Genomic DNA, 13,871 nt, shown 5'->3' with positions numbered 1-13,871 from the left:
CAACAAAGAATATACTTTTAATTTAAATTGCTTATCTTTTATTTGCAAATATTTAGACACAAAAAAACGACCGATTTGGCAATACATTTACTGAAGCTATACTAAAAAACAATAATAAAGCAACAAATGACTTATTTTGAAATTGTCATAGTTACCACAAATGAAAAATCAGACGAATCGATAAAATAACAAAACATCGCCTGCTCAGGCATACTTACTTGGCGAGAGTCTTCACCGTGATCATGAAGGCGGTGGACTCAGGGCGAGGCTTCGTCATTGCACTCAGACTTGGCTGACCTCTGCGATTACCCCAAATGTGGGTAACTCGTTCGCGTAATTTCTGATACTGGGGACTGCGTACGCGCTATCCCTTCCTAAACGATACAAGTAATATGCATAGCGGTGTCTCTGGCGTTTAATTAAGGTGGTGAGAACGTGGTTACGCTAATGAAATTACTTTAGTGTAAAGTACTTTGTATTGTCGCGTGACTGTGTACCTGGCTTGCACGACCTAATATGACAGAAAGTTAATGGTTTCTCAGTCACACCAAACCTTCAGTAAGCCTATATTGCTGCTTGAAATGATTTCTAATTCAGTTTATTCTCGTTTAACTAAATACAGTACTTGTTACACATTCTAATACTGCAGCACAGTTGTATTTTAATGAGTCACTTCTGAGAATGATTTGGTCTTTTAGATTATATCAAGTATCATAACGCAACAAAGCTTGAATTGTGATCCCAATAAGCAAATACATGGTACATCCTTGCAGCTCATTTTTCAACGCCAATTAGTCATTTTGGTTCGTATGGTATCATATGATAACGAAATTCTACAATGGACATGATGTTAATGGAAGTGTGACGCTTTCCTGGGCAATATTTACCGAATCAAAAATAGATACCGGAACAGAGGCTGATACAGTACAGCATACAGGGAACAGACAATCGCTTCTACTCGTTAAGCTGCATGCCAAATATGGTCTTCTATGACGTCATACTTTTTACATAATTGTTGGTGGTTTCTGACGTCGCTTTTAATACAATAGGATCTTGTCGTTTTACTTAAACTTGTTGAAGGTATCCATTTTCTAATTACCAAAAATACTTTTCATGTAAGCTTGAATAACTTAATTATTCGAAAAATATCCATTGTAAATAAACTTTTTTTGCAGATTTTTGATTTTACCAGAATCAGCAAATGCTACGTATTAATTGTAGAATAAGAACTGCAGAAGCGCCTTCACAACTCATACTTACCTGACGAGGGTCTTCACCACGATCAACCAGGTGGTGGGCCCAGGGCGAGGCTTAGTCATTGCACTTCGACTGAGCTGACCTCTGCGATTACCCCAAATGTGGGTAACTCGGTCGTATAATTTCTGTTAGTGGGGACTGCGTTCGCGCTATCCCCTTCCTTATGCATTATTATAATAGTTGCAACGGAGTTTGTTGTGCACTGCTACCTCGTTAAACTGGGGTTGAGTTACTCTACTCAGTTGCCTGGTAAAGCGGGCTTATGACGTAACCACACAGTTCAAACAAACTGTAAACTGTAAAGCCTTCTGCAGCTATGGCTATGCAGTGTATCTGAAATACCCTATTCTCATAAATGTTACGTTACTGTATTTGCAATTTATTAGTGAACACAAAATCCCATACTGTAACTAAAATTTTGATAAAATAAAAAAAACATAGTTTAGCACTCTGAAGGTTAAGTTTATTTTTGGTTCTTCTACACAAGCTTTCGCGGCCAACATCAACTTTATAGACAGTATCTCAGAGACCGCAGAGAACCGACTAAAGTGGCAAATCATGGATTCTTCAAAGAAGCTGATCCAAATACGATCTGACATTTGCTTCTTAACCCAATGCAAGAAGCTTGACTGTATTTCTTAAGTTCTTAAAATCAAGAATTCTATGCAACCTACGCATGGACTCAGCAGTCAGCACCCAGTTGTACTTGAAATCTCAAGAGAAATACAGCAATAAGAAACATAGTTAATAGTAATGAAGGGGAAATCTTAGAGATTACAAGTCTGAAGTCTTTCGCAGACCTCCGGAATTTCACCACTCGTATACCTTTACTCTTCAATGATGATCTCTAAGAAGAAAATTTACTACGTAATATATTGTTATACGATCAACAAGTTAAAGTAATGAAACCAGATTGGAAAACCAAAAAATGCAAATAGTGAAGAAAATATGCACATACGATTGATTTGTGCACACATAAGCCGATGCAACAATTCACGCCGACGACGCCCCGTTATCAACCACTCCATTGACCCCATATAAAATACCTCGCCTGTCAAACCATGGCAGTGTCAACAATCCCATGGATTTCTAACAGTCGCACGAATACACAGAATCCACTCACAAGTAGCAACAACTTCTCCGACAAAGAGATAGAATAAATTGGTGGCAGAAATAGCTATAGAAACGATCTTTGAATTTGGAAATTATTCCGGATTACAGCTTAACTTCCACAAAAATGATATCTGTGCATCCACTAGCTTCCTCATATCACAACTGATTGGACTCTTCAAGCCATCTAAAAAATATTAGGAATGTTTTTCTTGTTCAATCAAATTACTTCTCATTTTCAATTAGGACAAACTATACACTATTATTTTTTGCCTAATTCGTGCGTAATTCTAAAAAACATGGATATTCCTCGTTGATCAAGTAAGAATGTCAATTAATGTTAGAATTTGTGTTTAAAAATAATAGTCATGCGATATTACTGTTTTTCGTAATTATCGTGTATAATTTTCGTTTCCATGTTGGTGGTTAATCCCAACTAAAGAAAAATAAAATAGGATTAGCCTAACTTACGGTATATTATTCAACGTTTCGCAGTAATTTTTCAATTACGTCTATGTTATCTATGCAGTAATTTTTCAATTACGTTTATGTAAAAAATGTATATAATGCGCAGTTGGTGGGCTTGTATGACGGTATCTATGGAAAGCAAAAAAAACAACCACCAACTAAAAAGGAAGAGATAAACGCTCTTGCTCATATGGCTGCATGCCAAATATGGCCTTCTATGACGTCATACTTTTTACATAATTGTTGGTGGTTTCTGACGTCGCTTTTAATACAATAGGATCTTGTCGTTTTCCTTAAACTTGTTGAAGGTATTAGTTTAATACTTAGCAAAATTACATTGCACGTGAACTTACATTGCTTTATTATTGGAAAATTATTCAATCCAATTAAAGTTTATTGTAGATTTTTGATTTTACCAAAATCAGCAAATGCTAGGTATTAATTGTAGAATAAGAAGTGCAGAAACGCCTTCACAACTCATACTTACCTGACGAGGGTCTTCACCACGATCAACCAGGTGGTGGGCCCAGGGCGAGGCTTAGTCATTGCACTTCGACTGAGCTGACCTCTGCGATTACCCCAAATGTGGGTAACTCGGTCGTATAATTTCTGTTAGTGGGGACTGCGTTCGCGCTATCCCCTTCCTATACAATAATCTGTGTGTGGTGTTGAAGAATTTAACGCCATCCTAGACTAATGGACTTTTTAGACGTTTTAAGTGTATCCACTGGTGACCAACACGTCGATCCGTAGAATTAAACTCAAACATAGAGTTTTTACCTATTCTGTTATTTCTGTATTTTACATTCCAAAAGGCGATTAAGGGACTCAGTACATTTATAATTAAATATTTCTATTTTTTATAACTTCGGATAAGTGCTTTTTTCATTTTAGATTGATTTTAGCACAGAGCCTTCACAAAACAACCAAAAACTATGTTGCAGTGTTCTACAATTGTGATAATGAAATAGTAGTAAAATACTGTATAGTTTTCTGCATACGACTTCGCAATTATGCGAATGGTTGTTTATCTTCAGTTTGTAATTTTCATTTTATAGTTGACATTTATTGCCATAGCCCGCAAGACTTACTACGGGCCTGACCTGAACATTATAACCTCTCGACAATATCGAATATCACTGTCTCAGCAAACTACTTAAAAAGACTAATTATTCCAATAAGCTTATGCGGACGTAAAGATGCGTTATCTAAACCTTTCACAGCCCTGGACTATTTTCTAGGGAACTCTAGAATTGTAATTCGTTCGCCAGACCAAAAACCCGCCATAACTGACAAATAATAGGTTTATTAGGAATGTTTGTCAGATAAGCGCAAATATCCAGAAACACTGACCATGGTGATGTGTCCCGTGGTTCAGAGTAAAAATGGAAGAAAAAGGAACATATGCAACAACTATTTCACTGAAATGTGCAAGACGAAATGCGTTTGTAACCCGTCTTTTTTTGACTCGAGGATAAAATTGAATCACACCGAGATTTGTCTCACGAACGGATTTTTATACGTTTGTTTAACTATGCCTGTTTGTGCACTCCCTAGTTGCGATAACATAAGCAAACGTAACATCTGCTCACGAAAAAGCTCAGTGTGGATATCCCCATCCTAACAAGCATGCGCGCTAACCAATGTAGCTAAATAAACTGACGTGATGTTTGTTCAAGCGAAATGGTATTTTTGTTAAAGGCGTTAAAACTTGGTACTGCACTGCTAGGAGTTTTTCGTGCTAACTAAACCCATATTATAGTGTTTTCAAAATGATTGAAAGTAACATTTATAAATGAATTCTTCTAAAGAGATGCCGAGGACTTGGTATTTAGATTATATCAGCCTACGCTACGAAACGAGGACATCAGTTGAGTTGGACTTGGAAGATCCTATTTTATCTCAGAAGTCAGAATAACGTGTTGAAGTTAAACTTGTGGCAGCATAGCCCAAATCGTGCACTCATTAAATTGAATTGCTATAGCTTGACAGTTTGATGCCCCAATAAAGTAACTTACCATGTGAAGGCTAGAGCGCCGGACTGGCAGTTATACATAACTTTGCTTTGATGCTTGACGGCGCTGCGCTAATGTTGCAATATTCCTAGACTCGAATACATTTTTTAAGCCATACAACATTGCGCACAATTTTTATTCGGGCCCTTTGTGATGAATAATAATTAAAGTTTGCGGCACGTGATGCACCCAAGGTATTTCACTTAAACTGTTTAATAAATGCTGTTGCTAGAAGCATATCTGCGTAAATTTTTACTATTCTCCTATAACATAACTTTTTTGTGAAAATGGTCGAGCCGAAAACTGTAGCATGTGGATGACGTTTCTCCTTCGTTGGTAAAAGTATCATAGTTTTTCTCAGAAAACTAATTAGCAATCTTGGCACTTTTTTATTTCTAAGGTTTCGGTTGCCTGCAAGTCGATGTGCATGTGGGTGCTCGCCCTTCAACATTACAACGACGTTCAAAGAATGGTCGAACCCAAACAACGAAGAGTCAAGGAAGCGCGCGAAGCTCTTGAAGTTGCTCAAGAAAACTTAAAACAGAAACAGGTTGAAGATCTATACTTCCCTGAGGCAGTGTCCGATTTTGCCATATTTTATTTTGGTAATCGTGGGCACATAAAGCAGCCTGCTACTGTATATTTTAAAACCGGCATGGCGATGCTTTGCTGTTATAAAGTTACGTGTTTTTTAGGCAAGTCTCACTAAGATCGAGGACCATCTCATCCAGCTAAGCGCTAAATACGATGAAAGCGTTGTGCAGCGAGAAGCATTGAAAGAACGTCAGGTTCTTACTCGAAAGAGATTGGAGAGAGCAGCAGTGCTTATAAATGCTTTGGCTGACGAAGAGGTTGGTAAATATCTATAAAAACCGTCAGTGTGATATTGTCGTCAGGTTTATTCACGCTATATAGTTTAAGTCCCTTCGTAACGTATTTCGTATCCTTCCGTATGCACTCGGGGTGTTTTGTTTATGTAATTTCCATAAATATGTGTGTCAACGTGCGTGTGTGTTTGGTTTGTTTTACACTGTGGAGTGTATAGGGAAGATGGAAGACTTCGGTTGACAATCTGAAGAAAAAGCTTGGTGGTCTTGTTGGTGACACCCTTGTATCAGCTGCTTCTGTCGCTTACTTGGGACCTTTTATAAGGTCATACCGACATGAACTGACGTCAGAGTGGGTGTCATCTTGCGCTAGTGCTGGCATTGAGACTTCGTCTAATTATGACATGATAAAGCTCATGGTTGACGACAATCAGGTAAAAATGCCAACGTCATCTTAGCTTGTAAGTGAATGATATAAAGTTATGGATATTGAAGTTTGTTAGAGATTTGCTGCGTGTGAGTAGGTACGCACTTGGCACAACCAAAACCTTCCGCGCGACGTTCATTCGACTGAAAATGCCGTGATCATTGACGCCGCAAGAAGATGGCCGCTTATCGTGGATCCACAAGGCCAGGTGCTTTACCACATTACAGGAACATTTTACTCGATTAACTTTGAACTTTAAAATCGCTGATATCTATGTTTTCATCGCAGGCACTTAACTGGATAAAAGAGATGGAAAAAGAAAAGCTTCGTATAGTCTATGCTGGCGATCCAAACTACATGAAGTCTGTCGAAAATGCGATACGCGTCGGGCAAACTTTGCTGTTGTATGATCTTGAGGAAACGCTCGATCCTGAACTGCGTCCAGTTTTACAGCTGGAGCTTACTCACAGGTTTTGAAACGATAAAATTCTCTTCCAGTTCTTCATACAACATTTTGTGGATCTTTAGGTATATATATATAGCACGTCTGTCAAATTTCTTTGCAGGGCTGGCCAGGACTACATAATATTAGGTGGAACTGAAGTAAGTTACAATGAAAACTTCAAACTTTACCTGACAACCAGTCGCGCAAATCCTCATTTTTTGCCGGCCGTTTGTATTGCTGTTACAATTGTCAACTTTACTATAACGTTTGAAGGGCTCCAGGTCAGTATGGGCATTTTAAAGGCTATAACACTGTTAATTGTGTGATTATTTTTTCTTATTTAAATATAACTTTTCTAAACAAGTTGAATTAAGTTTTTCTTTGCTATTTGTTGAAATGACTGATATGTACCGAAAAAAGTACCATTTATTGCAGTTATACTTTTAATTTCAAGCTGTATTGTTTATAACTCTTTCTAGCCAAATATTTATCTCCAGTGGTAACGTGTTTATCATTGATATTACAGGGCCAGCTGTTGTCCAGTGTGGTCACCCATGAACGACCCCAACTTGAAGTACAGCGAGGTGAATTATTGCAGAATATTGCGAAAGACATGGCCCTACTACAAGAGCTAGAAGATAAGGCGTTGATGTTGCTTGAGGTTTGGTTAGCAATGCTATAACTTCTTTATTGCCACAACTGCGCAACTTATACGTTGGGAAGTGTTTAAGATCGCCTTTGTCGCTCAGAGTAGGCGCAAAATTAGGACGTTTTACAACTGCAAATTGCTTTTTAACTTTAGAAACAAGAGGGGCATGTGCTTGACGACGAGGACTTGATTAAGACTTTAAAACAAAGCAAACTGACATCAGCGGAAGTAATGGAACGTTTGAGGCTATCAGAAGAAAACGAATTGCGTACCGACGCTGCACGTGGACGCTATTTACCCGTAGCGACGCGTGGAGCAGTGCTTTACTTTGTCCTTGCAGACTTGGAAATTTTAAACCCGATGTACCAGTTTTCGTTACAATGGTTTACGGACATGTTTATTCAATGCATATGTAAGTTTTGATCATTCAATGCATGTATCACATAGCCGAGGTTAGAATAAGTTTACGTTACCTGTTATTTGTGCTTATACTTTTGCTTTCAATTATCGTCACCATTGTTTTACTTTGGTACGTTAGTGGCCTTTCCAAAGAGAGAAATTTTTAATTTCCAGTTCGTGCTCACGAGAGCTTTCCATCTCTATCAGTCGTTGAATCTTCCTCATCCAGCGGAAAAGAATCCGAGTCGAGCTCATCCCCCCAGAGCGGTGATGTCGACGAAAACGAGGAATTACTTGCAATGCTACAGAAGATGATTGATGTGTTGACGCACGGTGTCTTTGTGGTAAGTTCAAGTTGCTGGATTGGCTTTGACATGAAATCTAGGAGAAAGAAATTAATTTCACTTTATGCCTTCTTGAGCGTAAATTGTGTGTTTAGATTCATTTCCCTCATTTATGTGTTACGAAAAGGCTGAAAGTTTGTTACATTGGTTAAACATTGGTTCTCCCCCAGGTTGTTTCGTACAGCTTGTTTGCGGAACATCAGATCGTCTTTTCGTTCCTCTTATCGACCGCGATAATGCGCAACAACGCTCGCTACAAAGACAAATGGCGAGAGCTTGGTCAACTTTCCGAACAGAACTGGAATATTTTCTTACACAGCCGGGTGCTAGCCAGCATGACAGATGACGATGCCTTGGTAAGGAAAGTTAACGTGGGTTTTTAGTTAGAGTTTTGCAAGATGCTGCGCGCTTATACGCAAACGTTTGGCACACTTGACCGCTTGTGCCGACTTCCTCTTAACTAGTGATTCACACGGTTTTCTCGCATCTCACTGACATGGCATATGTGTAATCAGTGATTACGTAATCTGTAGCATCTGTAGCTATTCCCGGTAACTAAATCTCTTGCTAACTACTTCAATGGTCCACATTTTTCCGAAGGGTGCTTTATAATTTCAGGCTAAATTTGACGGATTGTCACCCATCGAAAGACTGGAATCAAACGCCGGCATCGCCCAGGAGCGCTCTCAATCAATACAATGGATAAGCGCCGAGTCGTGGAGACAATGCCAGTACATTGCCTTAAAAAATCCAGCATTTCAAGGTTTATGCGAATCGCTTGTGAAGTGCCCGAAACAATGGAAACATTTTGCTCGAGACCCGAATCCTTATTATGTCTTGAACACAACATATCTTGGAGATGATGACGCAAGTGACTACGTCTTCTACTGGACTAAGCTCGCAAGTTTCGAAAGGTATCAGCTGGGTGAAATTTGCCAAATTTGCAAAGAAACGTAACAGCAAAATCTTAAATAACTTGTTTCTTGGTCAGTTGAGCAATTACTACATCGTTTGTAACGGTTAGATGAATTTTATTTGTCATTAAATGTTGCTTTTGTGAAAAATTTCATGTCATGATGCAGGTTAATTCTGATCAAAGTTCTTCGGCCAGAATGTCTGCTGCCGTCTGCTCGATCGTTTGTACGAGACCAAATGGGCGAGGTATTTATTCGAACCGACAGTTTCGATTTAAACCAAATCTATGCCCAGTCTCAACCTACAGTCCCAATGGTTTTTATACTGTCGCCAGGTAACATACTGTCGCAAGGCCTTAACACCATTGTACACAGTACTGATAAGCCTAAAGTTTTATTATGAAATATAACTAACCATAATTAATAACAAAACTGTATAGAAATAGTACAATATAATAGTTACAATCGTTATAATATATAATAATTACAATAGTAAATGTATTGGTAATTCTTAGTTTTTGTTACAGGTTAGATTGATCGTTAATTAAAACGTAATTAGCACACTAAGTACTATACAAAATAAAATTTTATGAACCATAAATATCACATTTCGGTTGTTGATTAGGCACGGACCCATCTGCGCAGTTACTGCGATATGCCAAAGAAACTCGCGGCTCGATTCTTCATGTCGATATGGTGTCTCTTGGACGAGGGCAGGGTCCGAAAGCCGAAGACTTGATCCACAAAGCTCAAATTTTAAAGGGTAGATGGGTTTTCTTGCAAAACTGTCATCTGGCTGCTTCATTTATGCCTCGTTTACAGGTTGGCTTTACGTATGGTTGTGGTTTTTATGAGAACTGCTACAACTACTGAATCGCTAAAAGATATAAACTTTGAGGTTTAATGATGTTTGAAATTCGGGTGTGTATATACTTTTAGGTTGCTTAGGCTTGATAAGATTTCACACTTTTCTTTGAAGTGGATTTCCTAATTTTCCAGGCTATTGTAGAGGAATTAAGCAACGCCGGAACCGACGTAGATCCCGACTTTCGTTTGTGGTTAAGCTCGAAACCCGACCGCGCTTTTCCGGTACCTATACTTCAAAGGGGTCTCAAGGTAAACAAAGTTGAATATTGTACATTCTTTGTCCTTTTTGTGTAGTATTTTTTATTTTTACCGTCTTGGACATCAGATGGCCGTGGAGCCCCCTAGGGGTATTCGTTCTCACCTGCAACTTGCGTTTGGTTCCGGTGGGTCTGGAGAGGTTACACCGGAAATTTTTGACCGGGGCTCGTCACACAAATACTGGAAACCGCTATTGTTTTCGCTTTGTTGTTTCAACGCTCTGGCTCATGAAAGACAAAAGTTTGGAACGCTGGGATTTAACCTACCCTACGATTTCACTTCGTCAGATTTAGAGGTTCGTCTTTTTCAAAGGTATTATTGTTATTGCAATCGTATTTTATCTGTGCGTTTTGTACAGGGATGTCCAACCTGCGGCCCACCTGAGATTTTTGTGCGGCCCGCTAGTCATTTTCACTCCAAGTAGTATTTTGAACTTTGAATCTTAGCCTAATTAAAATGTACCAGTCAGCTCTTTATGTACCCATTTTTCTTGAAATTTAATAGGTTCTGCGGCGGCCCAATGAATTATTTCAAGTGACAATGCGGCCCACTATAATAAAAGGTTGGACATCCCTGGTTTTGACTGTCGTATTTGTTTTGTGGTACCGTGATTCCCCTCTTAATATTACAGCAGGGGATTTTTTTATGAAACACTTACCCGGAAAATACGGCCATAATCATTATATCAAATGAATAGAAAAATCATCGAACTTCTGCTTTCTTCTTTCGATTTCCTTGATGTTTTACAGCTTGCATTCCTTTCAGGTTTCAATACGAATGCTTCAACAATTACTCGGAAAAGGAGACAACTTACCGTGGTCTGCCATACAACACTTAACTGGTAGGGCGAAAATGCAAGTGTTGTAAGACTCGTAGCCTCGCTATCATGTAACGGTTGAATATTTGGGGGAAGTCAAGGGTTATCGTGAATTGTTTAACCCCATAAATAACAGCGCTTTGTATACTGAGTGTAAAGTAACCATTGTACCTCGATATACTTCGGTTATTTCCTGAAGACGTAGAAACTTTTTCTTTCATCCTTACAGGAGCGATAGTGTACGGTGGACGTGTCACAGACCACTGGGATCGTCGTTGTCTACTCTCCATGTTGCGTAGGTTCTACTGTGACGACGTAACAAACCAAAGTCATACTTACTCGCTCGACGGTGTTTACAAGCCTCCATCACCTGATGCTAATTTTGCACAAGTAAAGAAAAATTTATATTTTTTTTGCTAAAATATTAAAGAAAACTGTAGTTTGACGCCGAGTGATCATGAGTCAGTTTTGTGTATTTCCGTCAGACGCGTTTGAATAATATTAATCCATTATTTGTCGTGTTGTTCTAGACACTGAAAAGCATTTTACTTTTCAGGTGCGGGATTACGTCAACAGTCTTCCTCTCTCCGACCCACCAGATGTGTTTGGAATGCACGCCAACGCTGAGCGCGCTTACATGGAGTCCGAAGCCATTAAGCTGGTTGATGTCATCATACAGGTTCAACCTAAGCTCACCACAGCAAGCGTGCTGGAGTAAGTTAATGTGATAATCCTGTTTATTCTTGTTATATTAAAACCTACTTTTTAGCCAAAATTTTATATAGTAACCTTTGGTATAAATAGTTTGCAATTAAATCCTGAACTTCAAAGAGTTTTATTTTTCATCATAATCTTTCCAGATCAGGAAAAACTGACTCCGAAGTCGTCATGGAGATAACACGTGATATTTTGCGTCGTCTGCCACCGTCCGTGGAGCATGACGATAGCTTGAATGAGACGGAGCGTGAAGATCAGCTGACCTTAGCTCGTCTTATGACCAGTCAAGTTTGGAAAAACCTGCTAAGTAAAGCAAAGGCACAAGATTCTGGTAGGACAATATTTGTTGGCCTCATTCAACATCGGTGGCTGCATGTAACATGACGCTATAACTTTAATGTATCTTTTACAGATGAAAACCGTTTACCTCTTATGCATTCTGCTCTGCTGACGGTTGCGAGACAGGAAATCGATCGATTTAATCGTCTGCTGGAGGCAGTTCAAGTTAGTCTTAGAGCACTTACCCGAGCTCTGTCAGGAGAGATCGTTATGTCTGACTCCTTGGAACAAACGTTTCAAGGACTTTTACTTCAAAAGGTCGGTCGATATCTTTCAGGATTTCAAAAATTTAACTCTCTTGAGTTTACTTAAAGGAAAATTACCTCCTAGGTTCCGGCATCCTGGCAAGCTGTTTCCTACGAATCGTGCAAACTGCTTGGGTCATGGTTCGAAGATTTACTGCAACGAGTTGGATTCTTCGCCAAGTGGTCCAATCTCGTCATTTCATCGGTTCAAGCCAAAGTAACTCTAAAAAATAGTTTGTTAATCTTTATAAACTGCCATGTGCAAAAACTGATCACTGTCTCATAGATTGGAATCTCTGGAGCAAAAGAACACGGTTCACAAAAGCGTGCGGATAGCGTTCTTAAAGTACAGGATGAACCAACTAGTTATTGGCTGTCGGCATTTTTCTTTCCTCAAGGTAATTGAAAAGCATTGGCATGTAACAGGCATGTGCCATCACTTGGTTGCAGTATTCTTGTTCATCCGAATGTTTTGTCCAGGTTTCCTCACAGGAGTTTTACAAAATTACGCCCGGAAACACACTGTTCCTGTTGACACCTTAACTTTCCAGTTTATAGTCCACAGTATTTTTGACAAAGATTTAGATCAACTCGATGTTACAAAGACACTTCAGGTTCTTCTATCGTTTTATGTTAATTTTGCATAATTTCACATCACGTTACATAGAAAATGTCAGGTTGCTTACGACGGTAATCGGCTTTAGGTCAACGGTGTGGCGTTTCGTACCAGCGACACACCGATATCTGACGGTGTTCGTGTGTTTGGATTGTTCCTTGACAGTGCCAGATGGGACGCGGATAAGCAGATGTTGGGCGATTCACTTACAAATGTTCGCTATTTCAGAATGCCAGAAATACTTTTTAAACCGGTCCAGGTATAATTTTTTTTAAGCATCAAATAACTTTGCTTCATCTGGAAGTTGGAAAGCGCATCTCATAGCATGGTTTTATCTGAAACACGACGTATTTTTGCAGAACGTCGAAAACGAATCCAGTGGAAGACAATATGAGTGTCCACTCTATCGCACTTCAGCACGAGCAGGCACCTTGTCCTCTACCGGTCACTCTACTAATTTCGTGACGACAGTGGCACTGGAAACCAACTTGCCATCAGATCACTGGATTCTGCGTGGTACAGCGTTGTTATGTCAGTTGGATCAGTAAATTTTGTGGTCTGTATCCGTTCTTATGCAGATTTCGTGTTAAAGTGTTATCGATTTTTTTGTAGTAAAGTTTTACCTTATTTGCGTTAAATATTAATATTCTACAGGTATATCTGTTTTAGTAGCCACTAGTTGCGTAAATATCGAATATTAGACACCTTTCGTTCGTGTTTGTAGCCTACAATATTTTACTTTTTCGAATAGTTTTGCATTGTTATCACTGTGCGTATGCGCCTTAAAGTGATTTATAAAGAATAGTATCAAAATGAGAAATAGATTGCTTTGCTGATGTAAGCTCATTTAATCATAGATATTACAGACTGAAGTGCAGAGATAATTGTGGATAATTTTGGCCAATAGGCTTTTAACTGTAAATTTTACAGTTTACAACTGCAACGAGACTTGGCTTTTCCGTTTACTGATTTTGCCATCTCCCATGATCGTTGATCTGTTTATTTCGCATGATATTTCGGTAAAAAATACATGTGCGGTATCCTGCGTTTTTCTAAGGAATCACAACCAAAATACCCGACGAGAACGTAGGCCGATATACAAAGCATATGCGATAGATTGTCTAATAGGATGATCTCGTCATGCTTTAACCTTTAAC

At 39.0% G+C, this 13,871-nt stretch overlaps 1 protein-coding gene, 1 long non-coding RNA gene and 3 other non-coding genes across 6 annotated transcripts in view; 4 read left to right on the top strand and 1 right to left on the bottom strand.

Annotated features, from left to right (window-relative positions):
- Nucleotides 1-13,865, top strand: part of LOC143452780 (dynein axonemal heavy chain 6-like) — a 45,386-nt gene extending 31,521 nt beyond the window's left edge. The window contains exons 66-90 of the mRNA XM_076953879.1: nucleotides 5,251-5,400; nucleotides 5,546-5,701; nucleotides 5,896-6,111; nucleotides 6,202-6,312; nucleotides 6,393-6,574; nucleotides 6,671-6,830; nucleotides 7,076-7,210; nucleotides 7,352-7,610; nucleotides 7,772-7,941; nucleotides 8,112-8,297; nucleotides 8,560-8,855; nucleotides 9,024-9,190; nucleotides 9,481-9,677; nucleotides 9,855-9,971; nucleotides 10,048-10,275; nucleotides 10,746-10,821; nucleotides 11,027-11,187; nucleotides 11,354-11,511; nucleotides 11,658-11,845; nucleotides 11,927-12,111; nucleotides 12,184-12,315; nucleotides 12,385-12,496; nucleotides 12,579-12,712; nucleotides 12,803-12,973; nucleotides 13,074-13,865. Of these exons, the coding sequence (XP_076809994.1) occupies nucleotides 5,251-5,400; nucleotides 5,546-5,701; nucleotides 5,896-6,111; nucleotides 6,202-6,312; nucleotides 6,393-6,574; nucleotides 6,671-6,830; nucleotides 7,076-7,210; nucleotides 7,352-7,610; nucleotides 7,772-7,941; nucleotides 8,112-8,297; nucleotides 8,560-8,855; nucleotides 9,024-9,190; nucleotides 9,481-9,677; nucleotides 9,855-9,971; nucleotides 10,048-10,275; nucleotides 10,746-10,821; nucleotides 11,027-11,187; nucleotides 11,354-11,511; nucleotides 11,658-11,845; nucleotides 11,927-12,111; nucleotides 12,184-12,315; nucleotides 12,385-12,496; nucleotides 12,579-12,712; nucleotides 12,803-12,973; nucleotides 13,074-13,262 (4,236 nt within the window). The 3' untranslated portion in view covers nucleotides 13,263-13,865. The remainder of the gene's footprint in view (nucleotides 1-5,250; nucleotides 5,401-5,545; nucleotides 5,702-5,895; nucleotides 6,112-6,201; nucleotides 6,313-6,392; nucleotides 6,575-6,670; nucleotides 6,831-7,075; nucleotides 7,211-7,351; nucleotides 7,611-7,771; nucleotides 7,942-8,111; nucleotides 8,298-8,559; nucleotides 8,856-9,023; nucleotides 9,191-9,480; nucleotides 9,678-9,854; nucleotides 9,972-10,047; nucleotides 10,276-10,745; nucleotides 10,822-11,026; nucleotides 11,188-11,353; nucleotides 11,512-11,657; nucleotides 11,846-11,926; nucleotides 12,112-12,183; nucleotides 12,316-12,384; nucleotides 12,497-12,578; nucleotides 12,713-12,802; nucleotides 12,974-13,073) is intronic.
- LOC143444370 (U1 spliceosomal RNA) lies at nucleotides 211-373 on the top strand. The gene has a single exon (XR_013113722.1). It is a non-coding gene; the product is annotated as a U1 spliceosomal RNA (small nuclear RNA).
- On the top strand, nucleotides 1,253-1,416 carry LOC143444369 (U1 spliceosomal RNA). The gene has a single exon (XR_013113721.1). It is a non-coding gene; the product is annotated as a U1 spliceosomal RNA (small nuclear RNA).
- Nucleotides 3,315-3,478, top strand: LOC143444368 (U1 spliceosomal RNA). The gene has a single exon (XR_013113720.1). It is a non-coding gene; the product is annotated as a U1 spliceosomal RNA (small nuclear RNA).
- On the bottom strand, nucleotides 7,893-10,914 carry LOC143452793 (uncharacterized). Of its 2 annotated transcripts, none has more exons than XR_013115102.1 (3): nucleotides 10,639-10,914; nucleotides 9,489-10,200; nucleotides 7,893-7,978 (listed from the first exon to the last, which is right to left on the bottom strand). It is a non-coding gene; the product is annotated as an uncharacterized LOC143452793 (long non-coding RNA). The 2 variants fall into 2 exon arrangements; XR_013115103.1 differs by lacking the exon at nucleotides 10,639-10,914 and having other exon boundaries at nucleotides 9,489-9,948; nucleotides 10,084-10,214.
- Nucleotides 13,866-13,871: the final 6 nt, after the last annotated feature.

The sequence above is a fragment of the Clavelina lepadiformis genome, chromosome 1 (genome assembly GCF_947623445.1).
Source record: "Clavelina lepadiformis chromosome 1, kaClaLepa1.1, whole genome shotgun sequence".
In the NCBI taxonomy this organism is placed as follows: domain Eukaryota; kingdom Metazoa; phylum Chordata; class Ascidiacea; order Aplousobranchia; family Clavelinidae; genus Clavelina; species Clavelina lepadiformis.
Note: the sequence above shows the minus strand (reverse complement) of the source record. Positions and strands in the feature narration are given on the sequence as shown.